Source organism: Mus caroli, chromosome 2 (assembly GCF_900094665.2).
Source record: "Mus caroli chromosome 2, CAROLI_EIJ_v1.1, whole genome shotgun sequence".
NCBI classification, from domain to species: domain Eukaryota; kingdom Metazoa; phylum Chordata; class Mammalia; order Rodentia; family Muridae; genus Mus; species Mus caroli.
The window spans coordinates 160,467,807-160,484,504 of NC_034571.1; the positions used below are offsets into that span (position 1 = coordinate 160,467,807).

General features: G+C 50.6%; 1 protein-coding gene across 6 annotated transcripts in view; it reads right to left on the reverse strand.

Annotated features, from left to right (window-relative positions):
- Nfatc2 (nuclear factor of activated T cells 2) overlaps window positions 1-16,698 on the reverse strand; it is a 126,701-nt gene that overhangs the window by 45,903 nt on the left and 64,100 nt on the right. For all 6 annotated transcript variants that reach the window (XM_021180900.2, XM_021180887.2, XM_021180854.2 and 3 more), the window contains 3 exons: window positions 14,054-14,256; window positions 12,939-13,111; window positions 1,276-1,416 (listed from right to left, as the gene is read on the reverse strand). In XM_021180900.2, the coding sequence (XP_021036559.1) occupies window positions 1,276-1,416; window positions 12,939-13,111; window positions 14,054-14,244 (505 nt within the window). In that variant the 5' untranslated portion in view covers window positions 14,245-14,256. The remainder of the gene's footprint in view (window positions 1-1,275; window positions 1,417-12,938; window positions 13,112-14,053; window positions 14,257-16,698) is intronic.

Sequence of the window (16,698 nt, forward strand, 5' to 3'; positions counted from 1 at the left end):
GAATGGGACTAACATGCATGCCCAGACCAAACAGAAATGTGTCTCTAGCTGGATGACACAGTCTCAACAGAAACGAACCAGCTTAATAACGTTAGCACTGCAGCGCCCTACAGTGGGATGCGCCACAACCGCTGACAGCCAGGTTCTGGGGAATGATGAAGCATCCGCACAAACGTTTGTGCAGTGAGAAAGTGCAGTTGAACACACAGACACAAAAATGTCTCCTTGTAAGCAGAGAGATTTATCTGACAGAGTCCGGCGGGTAGTGGCCTCAGCCCCTGCCTCCTGCCTGTTCCCTGCTCAGCACAAGTTCTCCAGGCAGAAGAGTCAGGGATGCGGGAACATGTTCCCCTCACAGAAGGCCCACCCACCACTCTTAGGCAGCAATGGTGTCAACTGTGTCTCAAAAAGGACATGACCATAAGCCCCTCCCACGTGGGGACAGACTATGTTGTCAATTTTACTTTCAGTTCCTGCCCCAGTATGTCTCCTGTGCCTAATGTCACCCCACCCCAGTGTGTCTCCTGTGCCCACTGTTACCCCACCCCCGGGGACACAGATTCCTCGGATGCCCACACCCATAGCTCAGACCTCAGGCTTCTCACAGAATGTGTTCTACCGTCTCTCTGCTGCTATGACAGCAATGGGACTTCCCAGCACCTGCCTGCTGCTCTCCCTGTTCCCACTGGAGGCCATACTGTGAGTCATCTAGCTACAAGATTCTAATAGAGACCTCTACATTTAGTTAGATTCTCTCTGCTGCCCGCTCCTAGATATCTTGCCTCTGAAAGATGAGACCCTGGCTTATCTAAGGATGTCCACAGCTCATCACACCCGACACTCACATTTCCAAAAGGGGACCCACAGCCCAGCTTAGCCTCTTCCCACTTCTTCTCCTATGCAGCAAGCCTCAGTGACAAGCTACCCACTTCAGAATGTTCTTGACACCGGAGTGCCTGCCTCTGAGCTGCAAAACACCCAGTTTCTCCTTTTAATAATAGGAAAAGGTTTTTTTTTTTTTATTGTTTTCCTACGTGAAGAAAAACAAATTATCAAGACAAAGGCAAGATGGATGAAGGAGGACAAGCTTCGTCTCCATGGAAACGTCCAAGGACCAATCTGAGTATGTCACCCTCATCAACAGTGATCTACGTGGCTGTGGGTCACCGTGGGGTGAGCCAGAAGAGCGGGAAGTTACCCAGTAGGCTGGAGTGCAGTGAGGTGCTCACTTCTGTCTAGCTCAGAGAACGGAGAGAAAGTGAGAAAGCCACTAACCTGTAGTCTTCTCCATGAACACAACCTTGGACTCCGCTGTGAAGTTCTGGCCCGTGAGGATCATCTGCTGGCCCCCGTAGACCAGGCAGCTGTCCATGTCTTGTCTCTCCACCATGGGCAGCTCGTGGGCAGAGCGCTGAGCTGAAGGCAAAAGGAAGAGAGACAGCGTGAACCAGAGAAACCCAGAGCTGCAGCAGAGAGGTAGGAATGGAGACCCAAGTGGGCATCTCCAAACATCACATCCTTGGAAAAGCCAGTTTGCTTTGGTGGCTATCAGATACCATCACACCTGGAGGAAGCTAAAATCCAGAAATCTGAGTTTGCTACAGATTTTCCTGTGCGCTTCTCACTCTCAACCCTTGTTAGGCTTGCATTGTCTACATTTTGAATTTTGAAAGTTGAAGTTTTTCTTATGTTACTTAATGCTAGTGTCTTTTAGGCTAAAACTATTTTCTACTTAAGAAGAAACTAATTTCCAGTTTCTCTTTGGAAACATCGTCCCTATAAGCAACGGTTTTTTCGTCTTTTTCCCCAGGGCTATTTTAGAAGCTGGCCAAGAGGAAAGAGAATGTAGAATAAAAGGATTTTCCTCGGGTGCTATAAAGAAGCCAGCTTCAAGAGCGTTGGGGTTTTTGGGTTTTTTTCAAGACTTGTTTTTCCTTGGTGACTAGGACCAGTGCTTGTTCTGCGGTGCTGAGGGCGTAGTCCTGTAAGCAAAGGTCTTTGCTGGAGACTCAATGCTGATTTGTATATATGGAAGTTTCTCTGGCAGGAAATTAAGAGTTAATAAACTTCATTAATAAATCATTTGTCAGGGAAAAAAAAGAGAATCCAGGAGGGGCAGAAACAGGACGGACTGGGTCTTCATTCTCCTTTGTGCAGGGACGAGTTGACCCCTCATGAAGGTCTCCACTGTCACATTGCTTCTTCTTACACCCTTCAACCCAGACTCACAGCCCCACGTGAGCTAAGGGCACACCTAGCAGAAGTCTGTGGGTGATTCTGACCATAAGCTGTATACTCCAGGATATGCCCCCACGACTTCATTCTCACTATGTTCCCGTTAATTTCTAGAACGTCTAAATATTCTCTCTCTCCCTGTCTTCTCCTCTCAGATAGATAGATAGGTAGAAGACAGACAGATAGATAGATGGATGGATAGATAGATAGATAGATAGATAGTGTGTGTACCCATTGTATATCTGCCTGAGGGTGGAACCTAGGTCCTCAGGCAGGCTTGGTAAGCACTGTACACCCAAGCACTAGCCCTTGCTATCTCTTAGGCAAACTACCACCTTTGAGCATCTGAGTAACCCTAGGCTCTGCCCTCCACCCTATGTGAGTGGCCCCTCCCTCACCACCCCAGGTCCTGTTCCCTGGGTGCCCCCACCCCACTTTCTCCCATCTTCCCTACTGCTTAGCCCTTCTCTGGAGAAAGGCTCACTTTGAGACAAGCTATGCAGACGAGCTATCCTCAACCCCAGGAGAGAGGTCCTAGAAGTGGCTGAGTGTGGGAAGACTGGGCTTTCTTATCTCTGCTGTCTTTATCCACAATGAATGAAAGCTGGGCGGGACAAGAACAGCCATCTACGGACAGGTCCCCGACTGGTTGAAATGGGAACCCTCAGAAGCAGGCCCCAGCACCCAGAGTCACCCCCTCAGCCCTACATGGAAGTCAGGCGGCAGAAGACAACGAATAGAAGCAGGTGGGTCAACAGCCACAGAGGAAGGCTAGCGGCAGCCAGGCCCATCCCACTCCCCCTAGGCTCCTCCCTCCCGCCTTCCTGGTGAGTCAGCTTGAGCTCCAGGCTCTTCTAAGAGCTGAGGGCTGGGCAGAGGGCCAGGTCTTTCCATGCCAGGGCCCCTGGACCTCCCCATCCGGGAGCTGGGAGCCAGCCGGGAGCCTGAGCAGTGCAGCGGCCGCGTGAGGCCCAAACTTAACCCTTTCCTTCCACGTCGGGCACACATCAATCACCCTCTTCCTCTGTCCCCAGGGCTGGTCAGCAGGTGCACTTAGGGACTCCTTAGGCTTCTACAGTGGGTTGCCCAGCCCCATGGTCCTGATGTTGTGTGCTCAGAGCCAACAGCAATCCCATCACCTGTGGGCTCCAGGATGCGCAGAGGTGCCAGGGATAAAACTGCTAATTCCTCCCACATGAGCACATCATTAAGCCTGTCTTTTCAGCGTGGGAGCCCCTTGGCTTTCTAATTGAACCACTGCTAAGGCAATTTTACTAGCAGTGAAAACAGCAGCTACAGACCCGGCTTTTCAGAATCGCCTTTGATGAAGCCGGAGTGGAGGGCTAGGGGCTTCTGGCGCTGGAGATGCCACCCCTCCCATTTTACAGGTGGAAAACCTGAGTCATGGCTACTGGGGAGACCAGCCAAGGGCTTGTAGCCAGCCGGGGGTGGGGGTGGGGTGGCAGGGCGGGGCCAGGCCCGGCTAGCTCTTCGAGGGGTGGGAGCCTGCTGTGAATCATGAAGCACTGCGCAAATGCACCGAATGCATGGATCTGGGGCAGCCTCCTCTCCCAGCCACCTGGGTACAACTGCCTGTTACCTTTCTTCCCCAAAGGGGGTGGAGTCTTTAATAAAAGTGTAAGGAGAGCAAGCCAGCTTCCTAGAAGCCTCTGTGACACACACGAGGTGTGGCCAAGCCTTCTGAATGGGATCTCACGAGTGTCTGGCTCCTCCCCAGCCCCAGCCCAACACCCCATTGGACTTCTAAGATGTAGACTCTCAGCCTCCATCCATGTCTCCTGCCTCAGGGCTGAACCGTTCTTTACTTTGGGGTCATGCCACGTGCTACTTTAGTATTCCACGGCACCCCAAATCTCTCCTGTCTTCCCACTGGATGCCTGCAGTGCTCTACCTACCAGCTGTGACATCCCAAAATGCGCACAGACAGGGCTGCTGTCTCCTGGAGAAGGAGGAACACAAGCTCACTCCTAGCTAAGAGTAACAGTTGTAGAGATTCTGACTAAAGGATCTGCCGGTAGGGCCCCAGCTGCCATTATTTAGTAAACAATCCTAATGGTCCCGGATGGCCACAGTCAGCATAATGTTCGGCATCATTGCTGTGGTGGACAGGCGTCCTGCATCTGAGAGTCTCCTCTGTGCCATGGTAACAGTGCCTGCTACCCAGGTAAGCTTTACACAGACCATATGTTCACAGTAGACATGGTTAGAACACAGCTGGCAAACTAACTCATCTCAACCAAAATGTCCAGGGTGGATACATGAGTGTACAAAGGGTGGTATGTCCATTCGGAATATTATTCAGCCAGGAAAAAGGGGCAAAGTGCTGACACCTTGACAATCTCATTCTATATAAAAGGAATCGGGCACAAAAAGGCAAATTTAGTGTGCTCGAAAATGTGTAGCCTGTGGTGGTAAATGATAACCTCTCAGTGAGCTGTAGTATGCACTACTGTCCACTATTTGGCACAGTGAGTCCCTGTAGGGGGGGTGGGAAACAATGCCCAATGCATGCTCAGCATGCAGGAATGTTCAGGGCTGAGCTCAGCACAGGCTCAGGGTGCCGCTTCCTATAACACCAATGTGGCCTGCCTGGTCTACCAACGGCCTCTGAGGTTTGTCAGTGGCTCCTGAGCCAGAAGGCAGGTTTGCTGCGTCTCAGAATCTGCAGTGGTATCAGGCTGAGGCACTGCTTAGTAATAGTCCAGAGAAGCCCAGCCACTCCCTGGGGCCCCTGTATCTGCGTGCCATAAGCAGAGGCCAGAGGTGGACACTCTACCCTTCCTCCCGTGTGGCTTATCACACACGGTTCAGGGCTCAGTTCCACATGGCAGAGGCCACCTGAGGCCGGGAAAACTCCTCCCAGACAGTACCCCAGTCCTTGGAGAACCCCTTAGCGAAGCAAAGCGATCCAATTAGCCTCTGAGAGAGGAACTAAACAGAGGTGAGTGGCAGCTAGAGCAACCCCGCCCCTGCCCACCGGGACCCATAGTTTTGCCTGATGCAACTTCCACCAGCTGCTACTGCTAATTGGAGCAGCATGTAGGCCCTCAGAGGGCTCTCAGGAAGTCCCTGGCTTTCCTGGGCTTTCTCCCACAGCTCCCATAAGTCCCCAAAGCTCCCATCAGCTACTCAAAGATTCCAGGCCGTCCAAACCTTCCTATCTACAGTTCTCTAAGCAAACCCTGCCTGGGTTCAAATCCATCCTTTGGAGTAGGCTCCAGCTTGGCAACACACCAGACCCGGGCTCCGACTTAAGCTTCCAGGTGGCCCCAAGCCTCTCGATGCTGCTCCTGCCGGGTTTCTGGCACCTCATAAATTGTCTCAGGGTCCCATAGTTTTACAAGCTCTGAGTCCACCGGGAGTGACGGCTCACTTTTCCCAGTGCCAGCACTGACCTGCAGCCAAGCAGCAAGCACCTCAGAGACTTTGAGGGAAACCTCACGGGTCCTTGCCCACGCCTACAGGGCTGAGTGGCCAAGACTATACTCTGCCTGGGAGCCTCTGCAGGGACACAGGGGAGGCTGGCTGGAAGGTGTCTCTGCAGAGCCAGGGTTCTGTCAGTGTGGGACAATTACTACCACAGGGGGACCTTGGGTCCTGGCAGGTCATGAGTGTGTGTGTTATTGTGTGATGCACCGAGCACTAAGGGGCCAAGGCCCTATGTCAGCATCATGAGGATGATGCAGTATGCTGACCCAACTCCAAGTCTAGCTCCTGGGTATCCAGCACTGGGTCTCAGCCAATGGTCCTACACATGTTAGCTGCATTTACTTTTATTGCTAAATGTCATGAGCCCAAAGAACAGACATTACTCCCACTCCAGAGTCGAGGACGTTGCATCAAGGGACACACTTGAAAGCTTGTGGGCAACGGGGGCAGATGAAAGGATTTGGACCCAGAGTCAAGGACTCAGCCATCAGGATAAGGGTCCTGTGGGAAGCTGTTACCCATCACAGGTCAGAGGTGATTTCTGCCTCCTTAGTGGTGATCAACTAGCCTACACTGGCCTCCTCTGACTACGGGACCCCAGGGTCCTGACTTGGAATGGCAGTCTGTCACAGAAGATCCAAGCTGGGCCTAAAGGAGCTATCCAGCCCCAGTCTCGCCATGACCACTCACTGGAGGTTCTCCTATAGTGGGGACTGTCCATGTGCCCACTAGGGAGTCGATGTCACCACATGGTCTTGGAGGCCTCAGATTCCTATCCCTGGCATCTCGTCCACACGGCACCAGGTCCAAACTATACTCTCTCTCTCTTTTTCTTTTTCTTTCCTGGCCTGACCTTCCTCGATTTTCTCCCTCCAATGCCCTGGGCATTCTCAACCATCTTTATTTAACAAGACTCTCCCTAGAGGCCGCATGAACCTCACCGATGGGTTCCATGATCAGCGAAGGGTCCAGGTTGCCGTGACAGAGAGAGCTGAGCCTTTGGCCCCTTCCTTATGTAAGCCAGGGCTGCACTAAGCAGCCAGTCTTCCCGAACCCCAGCCTTGGAGGGGGTGGACTCTGAGGATCTGGCCTGCCTGAGTCACTGGTGCATGTCAGTGCTCAGCAAATATATCCCAATATTTCTGGATGAGAAGGCAAGGGACCCACAGGGTGATGAGGCCAGTGAGGGGCTGGTAAGCCCATGGGCATACTGTGTGCGCTCCATCGAGGGCAGTTCTGCCTGCCTCTTCCCAAGTGGCTGGATCAGGAAAGGGCCAGCTAGGGGAGAGGGAGAATGTCCACCAGCAGGAAAGCTAACTGGGTAGTTCAGAGCAGTTCTCTTGGCAACTTTTGCCAGCCTGCGCTCTCCTCCCCTGACTGGTAGCCTGGCTCCTCCTGAGTGGTAGGGTGCGTGGCCCATTGTGCTCCCCTGGGGCACCTCATGTTTGCTTAAGGCCCACACGCACCTGCTGCTTCCCAGGCTATGGGCTCCCCGTGATGATGTGCTAACAGCCAGGGGCAGGGCAAGTCCGCTCTGTAGTGCTACAGGGACTGTCACAGGTGACCTGTCCACTCTGGACCATCACAGTGGGAGAGAGAGCTATAGCTGTGACCACAGTCATGCTATTATGTGACACACATGTACTTAAGCACAGACCAGCAAGTGGGGTACTAGAACTACTCCTGTTTTATAGATAGGGAAACTGAGATATAGGGCATTAAGTAACTTCCCTGGAACTAAGTGGCTAGTAAGGCCGGATTTGAACCCAAGCCTCTGGATCCAGAACACAGACTCCTAACCACTATTTAAACTCTACTCACTCTCCTGTGGCCCCTGTGTTGTTCAAAGTTGTCTCGGGCCATTGCTGGCAAGTTTCTTGGGAAGCAGAGTCTGGCACAGGCCTGGGCTGTGTGCCCTCTCCCCAGGTGCAAATTTTATTTATTTATATACAACATGTCAAAGAAGAGACTCAAGCACCCTGTAATGAAAAATAAAAAGTACAGAAGCAAGAATGTGTGACACCCAAGGACTCAGCAACACCTTCCCTGGGTGTTTACCAGGAAAAAGGAAGGCCTTTGTCCACACAAGAATGCTCACGTCTTTATCCTAACACCCACACTGTGGGGCAGGCCAATACTCACCGCTGGTAACTAAGCCATTGTGTTCGTATAATTGAACACTGCTCAGCCACCCATAAGGGCAAACTGTTGAATCAAGCAACAGGAGGCCCCCAAGGCGCACAACCTATGCATGCATCCCACCCTACAAAGTCACAGAGCTGGGGACATCCATCGCTGGCGACAGGTAGCAAATCTGTGACTGCCTCTCTCTGGAGCCTGGGAAGGGGCAGCCATTGAGGGGGTGACAGGGACCTGACAAGGCCAGGTGCTCTGTGTCTTGGCAGGAATGGTGGTGATGAGGGTGTATGAAGAGAGTGTATGTGTGTGCTTGTGTGTGCATATGTGTGTGTGTACACATACATGTATAAATATTTTTATGTGTGCATATGTATACCTGTAAATGTGTGTATTTATGTGTATATGCACATATACATGAGACATGTATTTAGCCATTCAGCTAAATGGCACCTCTGTGAAGGCTACGGTTTCTTAATTACACCTCAGAGGAAATGTATGTGTCAGAGAGACAAGCCCATACCTACCTCCCACTCTGCCAAAGAAACCAAGTGAATTCAGGTTGTGGCCTGGGTGGGCAGGGCCTCCCATACAATTGCTTTAGGCATTTCCTGAAACGTGGTTGTGAGGGTGAATCTGAAGGCTATGGAGAGAATCTGCAGGTCTCAGTCAGTCACAGACAATCGGGAGACTCTGCACAGGTGTCATGGTACCTGCTGCCAGGACCTGCAGACACCGCCTTTCATTTCATGGCCCACTGGGAAGCCTCGGAAGGCATCTTTCCTTCACTTCCTCAATGTCCTAGACCAGTTCAAGTGACAAGCCTGGCAAATACCTGCCCAGCCTGGCCTTGCAGGAGGGACATTAAGGAGTGTGATAGTCGGTACCCAAAGAGGGACCTGAGGCCTTCTGGGCTCAGGAACACTTTCTCCACTGGGAGCCTGTGGGCAAGGACTTAGCCAACCAAGTAAAGGGCAGGGAGGAAGGAGAAGGTCACAAGCTCTCTACGCCTTACATCAGACACATGGCAGACTCCATAAGAGTCTCTGTTCCAAGACCATACCCTAAATGAAGACAGAGTGTATGTGTGTGCTTGCATATGCATGTGTGTGCACATGTGTATATGTATATGTATATTATGTGTGCATATATATATACATGTAAATGTGCATATTTGTGTATACACCTACATGATATATATATCTGTGTGTGGATGTGTATATATGTGTGTGTGCATATATATGTATATATGTAAGTAATTATATATGCACGTGCATGTATATATATGTATACATGTAGGTGTATACATGTATATTGTATTAAGTGTGTATGTATATACATGTGCATTTGTGTGCATATGTATAAATATTTGTATATATGTGTATGCATATGCACATGTATGCATGTGCTATTATATGTATTTTCACATATGTGTATTAAGTATATGTGTGTCTTCATAGACATGTGTGCATTAGTGTTGTTTATATGTGTATATGTGCACATATTAATTATGTGTATCATATATGTGTATATGTTACATGTGTCATTTGTGTGCATACATGTGTCGCTTGTATGTATTTGTGTAAATGTTTGCCTGTGTACGTGTGGTTTTGACCCACACATGATTCTAGGGTTCAGTCAGGCTCAAGCACCTGCCTGTGTGGAGCAGTCAGCAAACAGGAAGAGCAATGGGAGGAAGACTCCGCCACTGGGAACTGTGAAGCATCGGGGACCACATCAGAGAGGGCTGTGGCCAGACAGTGACCGCCCCACCCCCACCCCAGCTGCGCCTGACAACCGGAAGGGGCTTGTTCAAAAGTAAGGTCTTTGCACATGTGAGTGAGCAAGGAAAGACGGACGAGATCATGTCCAAGGCTGGAGTGGGGCCTAAGTCCTCACCCATGGCATAGCTGAGGGGGACACAGCAGCAGAGGGAGAGGACAGGACCCCAAGGAGACAAGGCAGAAACCCGAGCCCTGCAAACACACAGAGGAACTCGGGAGGGAGGTAGATGAGCTGCCACCATCTAACCCAGCAGCTACCTCAGGACAGAAGTCTGCCCCACATCAAGGAACATGCATGCCTAAGATTTAAGCTGCTGCATGGTACCTGCTCAGAGGGCCTAAGGAACTAGCCCAGGGTGAAGCCACACCTTTCCCCTGCTGCGGAGAAAGCTTGCAGCTGAGACCACTGAGCAGAAGCCTGGGAAATGGCTGGGTGCTGAGAACTACGTGTGCCAGGCCGTGCAGCGGTGAGACGGGAAAAACCACAACAGGCAACATAAGACCACTGTCCAAACAGCCTGTCCCTCAGCATGGCCTAAGAACATGTCATTGTTCCCAAGCCGTGGCACAGGAGGCACCTTTCCAAAATAAATAAGTTAGCCTTGTAAATACGAACCAGCCTACTCTGTTTGAGCAGCTTACCCTCCCCAGCAGTGTGTCAATTAGACAATAAATATTTACCCGTCACCGTCTGCGTCCACAGGTGTGAGTCACTATGCACTCACTATCTGCCTACAGGCTACAAACCAAGCCAGTCAGCCCACTGCAAGCTTGCACAGTCTTACAAGGGTCTAGAATACAACAAAGCAGACCATAAAGCCAGCGGACCTGGAAGTGAGGGACAATGACTGGCCAGCCACTGAGGGCGGCTGCACCAGAAAAAAGAGAGAGAGAGAAACGGCATTGTAGAAGCCAAAGAAGATGTTTCACGGAACTAGAAAATGTGTGATTCCAGCTTTGCTACTGCTGAGTAAAAACAGTGAATCACTTTACCAAGAAAGGCTGGGTTCCTTATCTGTCAGAAGGAGGAAGACGGGGTGGCTGAGATGGGTGGGGAAGCAGCAGATTTGCAAGGTTCAAAGGATTTCCGAATGCCCTGCCAGCCTTGCTGAAGGCACACGTGGTTCCTGGAGGCTCCTGAAGACCTTAGGGTGATGTCAGACAAGGCTTGAGGAGCCCAGAGAACCGGAGAAGACACCTGCTTTGTCCCTAACCTGCAGCTGACCTTAGTCTCACATTGAAGAAGAGCTGCCCATCCAAAAGAGGAGCGCCGTCAGCTCAACCCCTCCAAAGATCACACAGGGTCTGTGTTTCCTTCTAGAACGATCCTAAGACAGTAGAACTCAAACAGGAGAGGGCAGCTCCTGAGACCAGAGAACAGGGGTGAGCATGTGGCTATCGCTCTGTCTCTTCTTCCCTAATGGTGGCTCTTGTTTCCCAACTCTGGGCACAGACTTACAAGCACCCCAGCTTTGCCTGGGTGAGCTGCAAGCTCCCGCTGGCCCTTCCCTGGTCTCCATCAGACCAAGCTGGAGCACTATCGGTGCAGAGGCCACGCTCTGTCCTTGCTTCCAGCCCGCCTGAGTGGCAGTCAGTTCTTCTGTACTGCATTAGGCACACGGTCCTGGAGTTTTTCTCTGTTCATTCATGGCTCAGGACTACTGATAAGTGGAGCCTCTCGTAGGTTTTGCCTGGCTCTCTGAGTATCTTGAATTTACTGCCATTTTTAATCAATAGTGCATGTGGATGTTGGGGGTGGGGGGAGACAGAATTCAGGGCTTCCTGAGTGCTAAGGGCAGACTACATTTGAGCCATATCTTCCCTGATTGTCATTTTCAAGCTAGAAATTGTTTGTTTGTTTTTTTTTCCTGTTTAATCTTTTAAAATCAGAATCAGCCATCTAGACCACGTTTCCATGTGATAGCACAGACTTCTGTCAGCTCACAGCTGCCCACTGAGAAGGACAGAGTAGCCTCTGGTCCCCAGTCTCCACAACACCCTATTGTCTCCCCCTGCCCTGCCCACTTCTCTTGCTTCTGCCTCCATCTCCCTGGTCACTGAGGGAAACGGATATATAAGGGCAAAGTGAGATTTTACCACATCCAGTAAAATAAGGATTGAGATGAACTCAAGTGAGAAACATGATTACAACATAAAGTTACCTTAAAGACAGGCTGAAAGAGCAGAGAAGCAGTTTTTAATCCCTGGAACAATGTTTACCTCCCCCCTCCCTTATTCTTTTTAAAAGAATGACTGAACTTTCAAAAATGTAACAGCTATCTAGCCCCTGGCCTAGGCCTATAATCCCAGCTGCTCAGGAGGCTAAGGCAAGAGAATTGAGAGTTCAAATCTAGCCTGGGCAACTTAACAAGACCCTCTCTTCCTTTAAAAAGAAAAGTGTTTGTGAAAGTGTTGGAGAGGTAGCTTGGTGGCAGAACACTTGCCTGGCATGCACAAGGTCCTGGGTTCAATCCCCAGTACTTCATCCATGTGTACACACATGCATATGTGCTCAAGTAAGCTTTGTCACAACACAAGGACAGCAAAACCCCGCTGAAAATGCCAGGAGCTCAGCAACTGCCTTTGAAGCCTGGCAGAACTTTTCTTTTATACCAGGCTCTGAAAATTTTCTCTAACTTTACATCCATCTTTGGAGGTGGGGCCTTTATCTTCACTAAACTATAAGCTTTTGGGGTAGAGAGAGTTTTACTGCTCTGTGGATGCCCGACACTTGGTATGACCCCTGACTGTGACCCTAGACAGACCTCAGACAGCAGGCAGGGACAGATGGAAGGCTGGGGTGGAGAGCCACTACTATCTGCAAGGTTCTGAGGTTCCAGTCCCAGTCTCACTCTTCTGGGCACAGGCACTGGATACTCAGTCTTCTAACCTGTGAAATGGGTATAATGGTCCCAGCCAGTGACCTGGGGTTGCTCTGAGCTTATGGCTAGCTGCTTTCCACAACATTTGCAGAATCACAGCTCAAAGACAATGCCATACCATTGTGAATCTCATTAAGAGGAGGCAGGACACAAGGAAGGAACGGGATGTGTGCTCCGGGAACTGACTGCAAATGTGTCACACTTCTGAAGACCAACACCAAATTTAAACTTGTCACATCTTCTAAACAAAGCCATCAACCTCTCTTAGTTCCCATCACTTGCCCTATGTTTTATTTCCTGAGAGAAGTCTCCACAGGCAGACAGAAGCAGACATCAAAACCTCCTGGGCACAGTGTCTGCCCTTTGGGTCACCACAGACTGGTGGATTCCTGCTGGTCACCTGCCCAGGGTGGATGCTCACATTGGGGCCCCTTCCTCAGCCCTGACTTACAGCACTCGATGGGGTTGGACGCAGCCTGCAGGGAGACGATGCGCCCACTGGGCTCCGGGACGTGCACGCGGAACACCAGGCGCACACGCGTGTTCTTCCTGCCGATGTCCGTCTCGCCCTTCCGCAGCTCGATGTCAGCGTTTCGGAGCTTCAGGATGCCTGCACAGTCGATGCTACACGAAAGAGAGGCCAGGTCATGAGAACCATCTCACTGCGCAGAAAAAATTACCCTAAGGTGGCCTCCTCCCACCAGCCACAGTGTGTGTGTGTGTGTGGAGGGGGGGAGCTGCAATGTCCCCCTGGGCATTACAAACTGAAGAGTATATCAAGATGGAGGGGGGGGGTTCACAGAGCACTTGGACAATCTCCTGAGTGGAGATTGCTTCTCTAGGGAAAATATTCATGTCAATGCTTCTATTCTCAAAAGCACCAGCTAAACTCAAGAAGGGCAGCTGGTAGAACTGGCCAGGGTTATTCCACAAACATCAGAGTATCTCAGTCTTGAATTTAACAAACAAGTTACAATCGACCATCTCTCAGAGGACTGTGGCGTGAGACAGAGAAGAGAGAAACCAAGTCTGAACCCCAGCGCTGGGGACATCACAACCAGTGCCCCTGAGTTCTCGTACCCTCCCTCCCATAGCCTCTCTGTAAGCCAGAGTTCATGTCCTCAGAGAAGGCTCTCTGATGCTGACACACGTGTGCCATGTGGCCATCTTAGCCACAGGTGTAAGTGCCACATGAGTGGCCTTCTGTGTTGTCACTGCAATTTTTCTTTAGGTCTCACTGATGTTTGATGGGTTGATTGATTGATTGAGACCAGATCTCATGTAGCCCAGGCTAGCCTGGGACTCAGTATGTAGCTAAAGGTAGTTTGAACTCCAGATCTTCCTGCCTCCATCCACATGCCCAAGTGCTAGGACTGCAGGTGAGTGCCACCATGCCCGGCTTCCAAATAACACTTCTTAAAGAGAAAAAGCAGACAGGCACTCCAAGATCAGGCAGTGGCAGCAATGGCTGATGGCTGTTGTGGTCTCCTCTTAGCAATCCCCTCAACCCTGTCACTCAGGCTCTGCTCGCTCTCCCGAGAAGTCCCCATCACTGCCCAGCCTTACGTGGCTCTCATGTTGTTCTTTGGCTCCAGGGGGATCTCCAGGACCTTGGTGTTGCCCACGATCTTCTCATAGCTCGTGGTGGTGACCGTTTTCCCAGTGATCCTGTGAACTTGGTAGAAGGCGTGTGGCTTAAGGATCCTCTCATCTGCTGTCCCAATGAAGATCTGAAGCCCCAGAGGCTTGTTCTCCATGTAGCCGTGGAGCTGAGGGAGGAAGCAAGATCTTTACTATGCAGGGTATGACTGCTGTAGTCTGACCACTGGCTGAATGCATGACCAGAAGCACACTTGGTGTCTAACAAGAAGAGACTGTTCAAATACATTACAGGGGACCTCCTCTAAAACGGATGCTAAGGGGTCAGAGAGAGGGATCGGTGGGTGAGGGCACTGGCTGCTCTTGCAGGGGACTCGGGTTTGATTCCCAGTTCCACAAGGAAGCTCAGAACCAATGGTGACACCGGTTCTAGGGCATCCTATCCCTTCTTCTGGCCTGTGCAGGCACCAGGTACATATATGGCCCACAGACATACACACAGGTAAAATAGACACACACACACACACACACACACACACACACTGGACTTTTAAGCAGCCGCAAGAGACAATACAAATCAGAATGATGTCTGTGGAGAAACTGCTTAGCCACTGGCAAAGGGTCAGGGAAGAGAGGACAGAAAACAACCTGAAGACACCCTCCTCTGCCATGATCCATGGGCAGGTAACAGCAGCTATGGGGGAGGGACTCACGAGGCCACCTCCCTCTTTGAGTATCTGCAGGGAGTAAATGGTAATTGGGGAGGGGAGGCTTTTCTTCAGTGGTGTAGCTGCTATAAGATGCCCTACACCATGTCAACAGCATGAATAAGACTCACTGGGTACTCAAGTAAGCAAAATAAGTAAGAAAATAAATAAAGAGAAATGGAAGTGGGAGGGGCTGAGTGGGAGGAGGAATGGGAGGAAGGATGGGAGGAGGGGTGTGAAGAGAGGTGGGAGGAAGGGTAGGAGGAGGTAACAAGGGTGGACTTGATAATGAGACTAATTAGTGCATGCGATCAACACATGCAGATACAAATGAAACATGTCAGAGAAGAGCGGAACAACGTGAGAATAGACACGGTGAAAAGAGTAACTCCAGTATGGAGGGGGAGCGAGAGAGAAGGTGGGGGGAAGCCAGAGAGAAGGTGGGGGGAAGCCAGAGAGAGACAGAGACAGAGAGAATGAAAGAGAATGAGAGGAGGGGAGAAGTCAGAGAGAGAAAGAGGGAGGGGGGAGGGGGAAGCAGAGGTGGGCAGGAGTGGGGAAACCAGAGAGAGAGAGAGAGAGAGAGAGAGAGAGAGAGAGAGAGAGAGAGAGAAGCCAGGCAGGAGGTGAGTGATCGTTTGATCCCAGTACCCAGGAGGCAGAGGCAGGCAGATTTCCGAGTTAAAAGCCGGCTTGGTCTGCATAGTAAGTCCCAGGACAGCCTGGGCTACAAGAGAAACCCTGTCTCAAAGGAAATGGGAGGGAAGTGGAAGGGAGGGGGACCTGGAGACACACAGCTCTTTTTTACCACAGGTCACCAAAGTCACCTGGGAATGTCTGCAGACAGAACTCGCTGTTTACATGGCAATATCCCAGTTAGCAGATTGATTTTATACTTTTAAAAAAGAAAGAGCAAGACAGCGGTGCAACCAATCAAGTCAAAATGAATTAAGGACCCAGAGAAAACCAGAGGTCAGCCTGTGGGCTATCTACAGACCCGTGAATGTCCTCAAGGAAGGCTGCTGAGACTGAGTGCCACCTCCAAAAGCCACCAAGCCCAACATGGTGTTACCATCATAAAGAGCTTAGAGTTGCAGCAAGTGAGCTCGCACACACATTTGACAACAGACGCCCCATGACCCAGTTATGGTCAATACACAAGCTGGGGAAAGCTTATAAACAAACCAACGTGTGATCGGTGCTTTCCACAAACACACGGAACTCACGTGGTGGGCTCAGACCACGCCATCCTATGCGGCAGTTTAAAAAGAAAATGTTCCATGCGCTGAACCCAGAAAGTCTAATATCTGTTGTTTGGGGTGGGGAGAGAGCCCAGAGAGCTGGCTCAGTGGGTACAGGCACTTGCTGCCAACCCTGATGATCTGAGATGCTTTCCAGAACCCACGACCCTCACAGGGTTCCTCTGACCTTCACAAGCAACCTGCGGTTTATAAAGAAATGTGTTTTTTTTTTTAAGGTGAAAAAAAATGTCAAAGCCTACAACTTATAAAACAATATAGAACATTTCTATCTATTTACACGTCCACAGATGAACAGAAAGGGCTAAAGAAAGATGGATGCCACACAGACCTTGCTGTTACCTGCCCCCAAACACGTAAGGGAAGAAAAGTAGCCCAAGACTGCAGAGGTGACCAAAGAGGACGGTGACTTCATCCCCCATGGTACAAGAGGAATGTGTAATTGGGTATACACTAAATAACAAAAGACAACGACACACCCAGGCTCCTTCCAGTTGCCTCCCCCATCCTTCTGTCCCTCCATTCCTATACTGCGAATTGAAGAGGCCCGTGACAAGGGACAAGTCCCATAGAACATCAGCAGGGTCCCCTGTTACTTTCCAATCAAGCAAAAGAACATAGAAAGGCTCAGGGGCACAGCCTACAG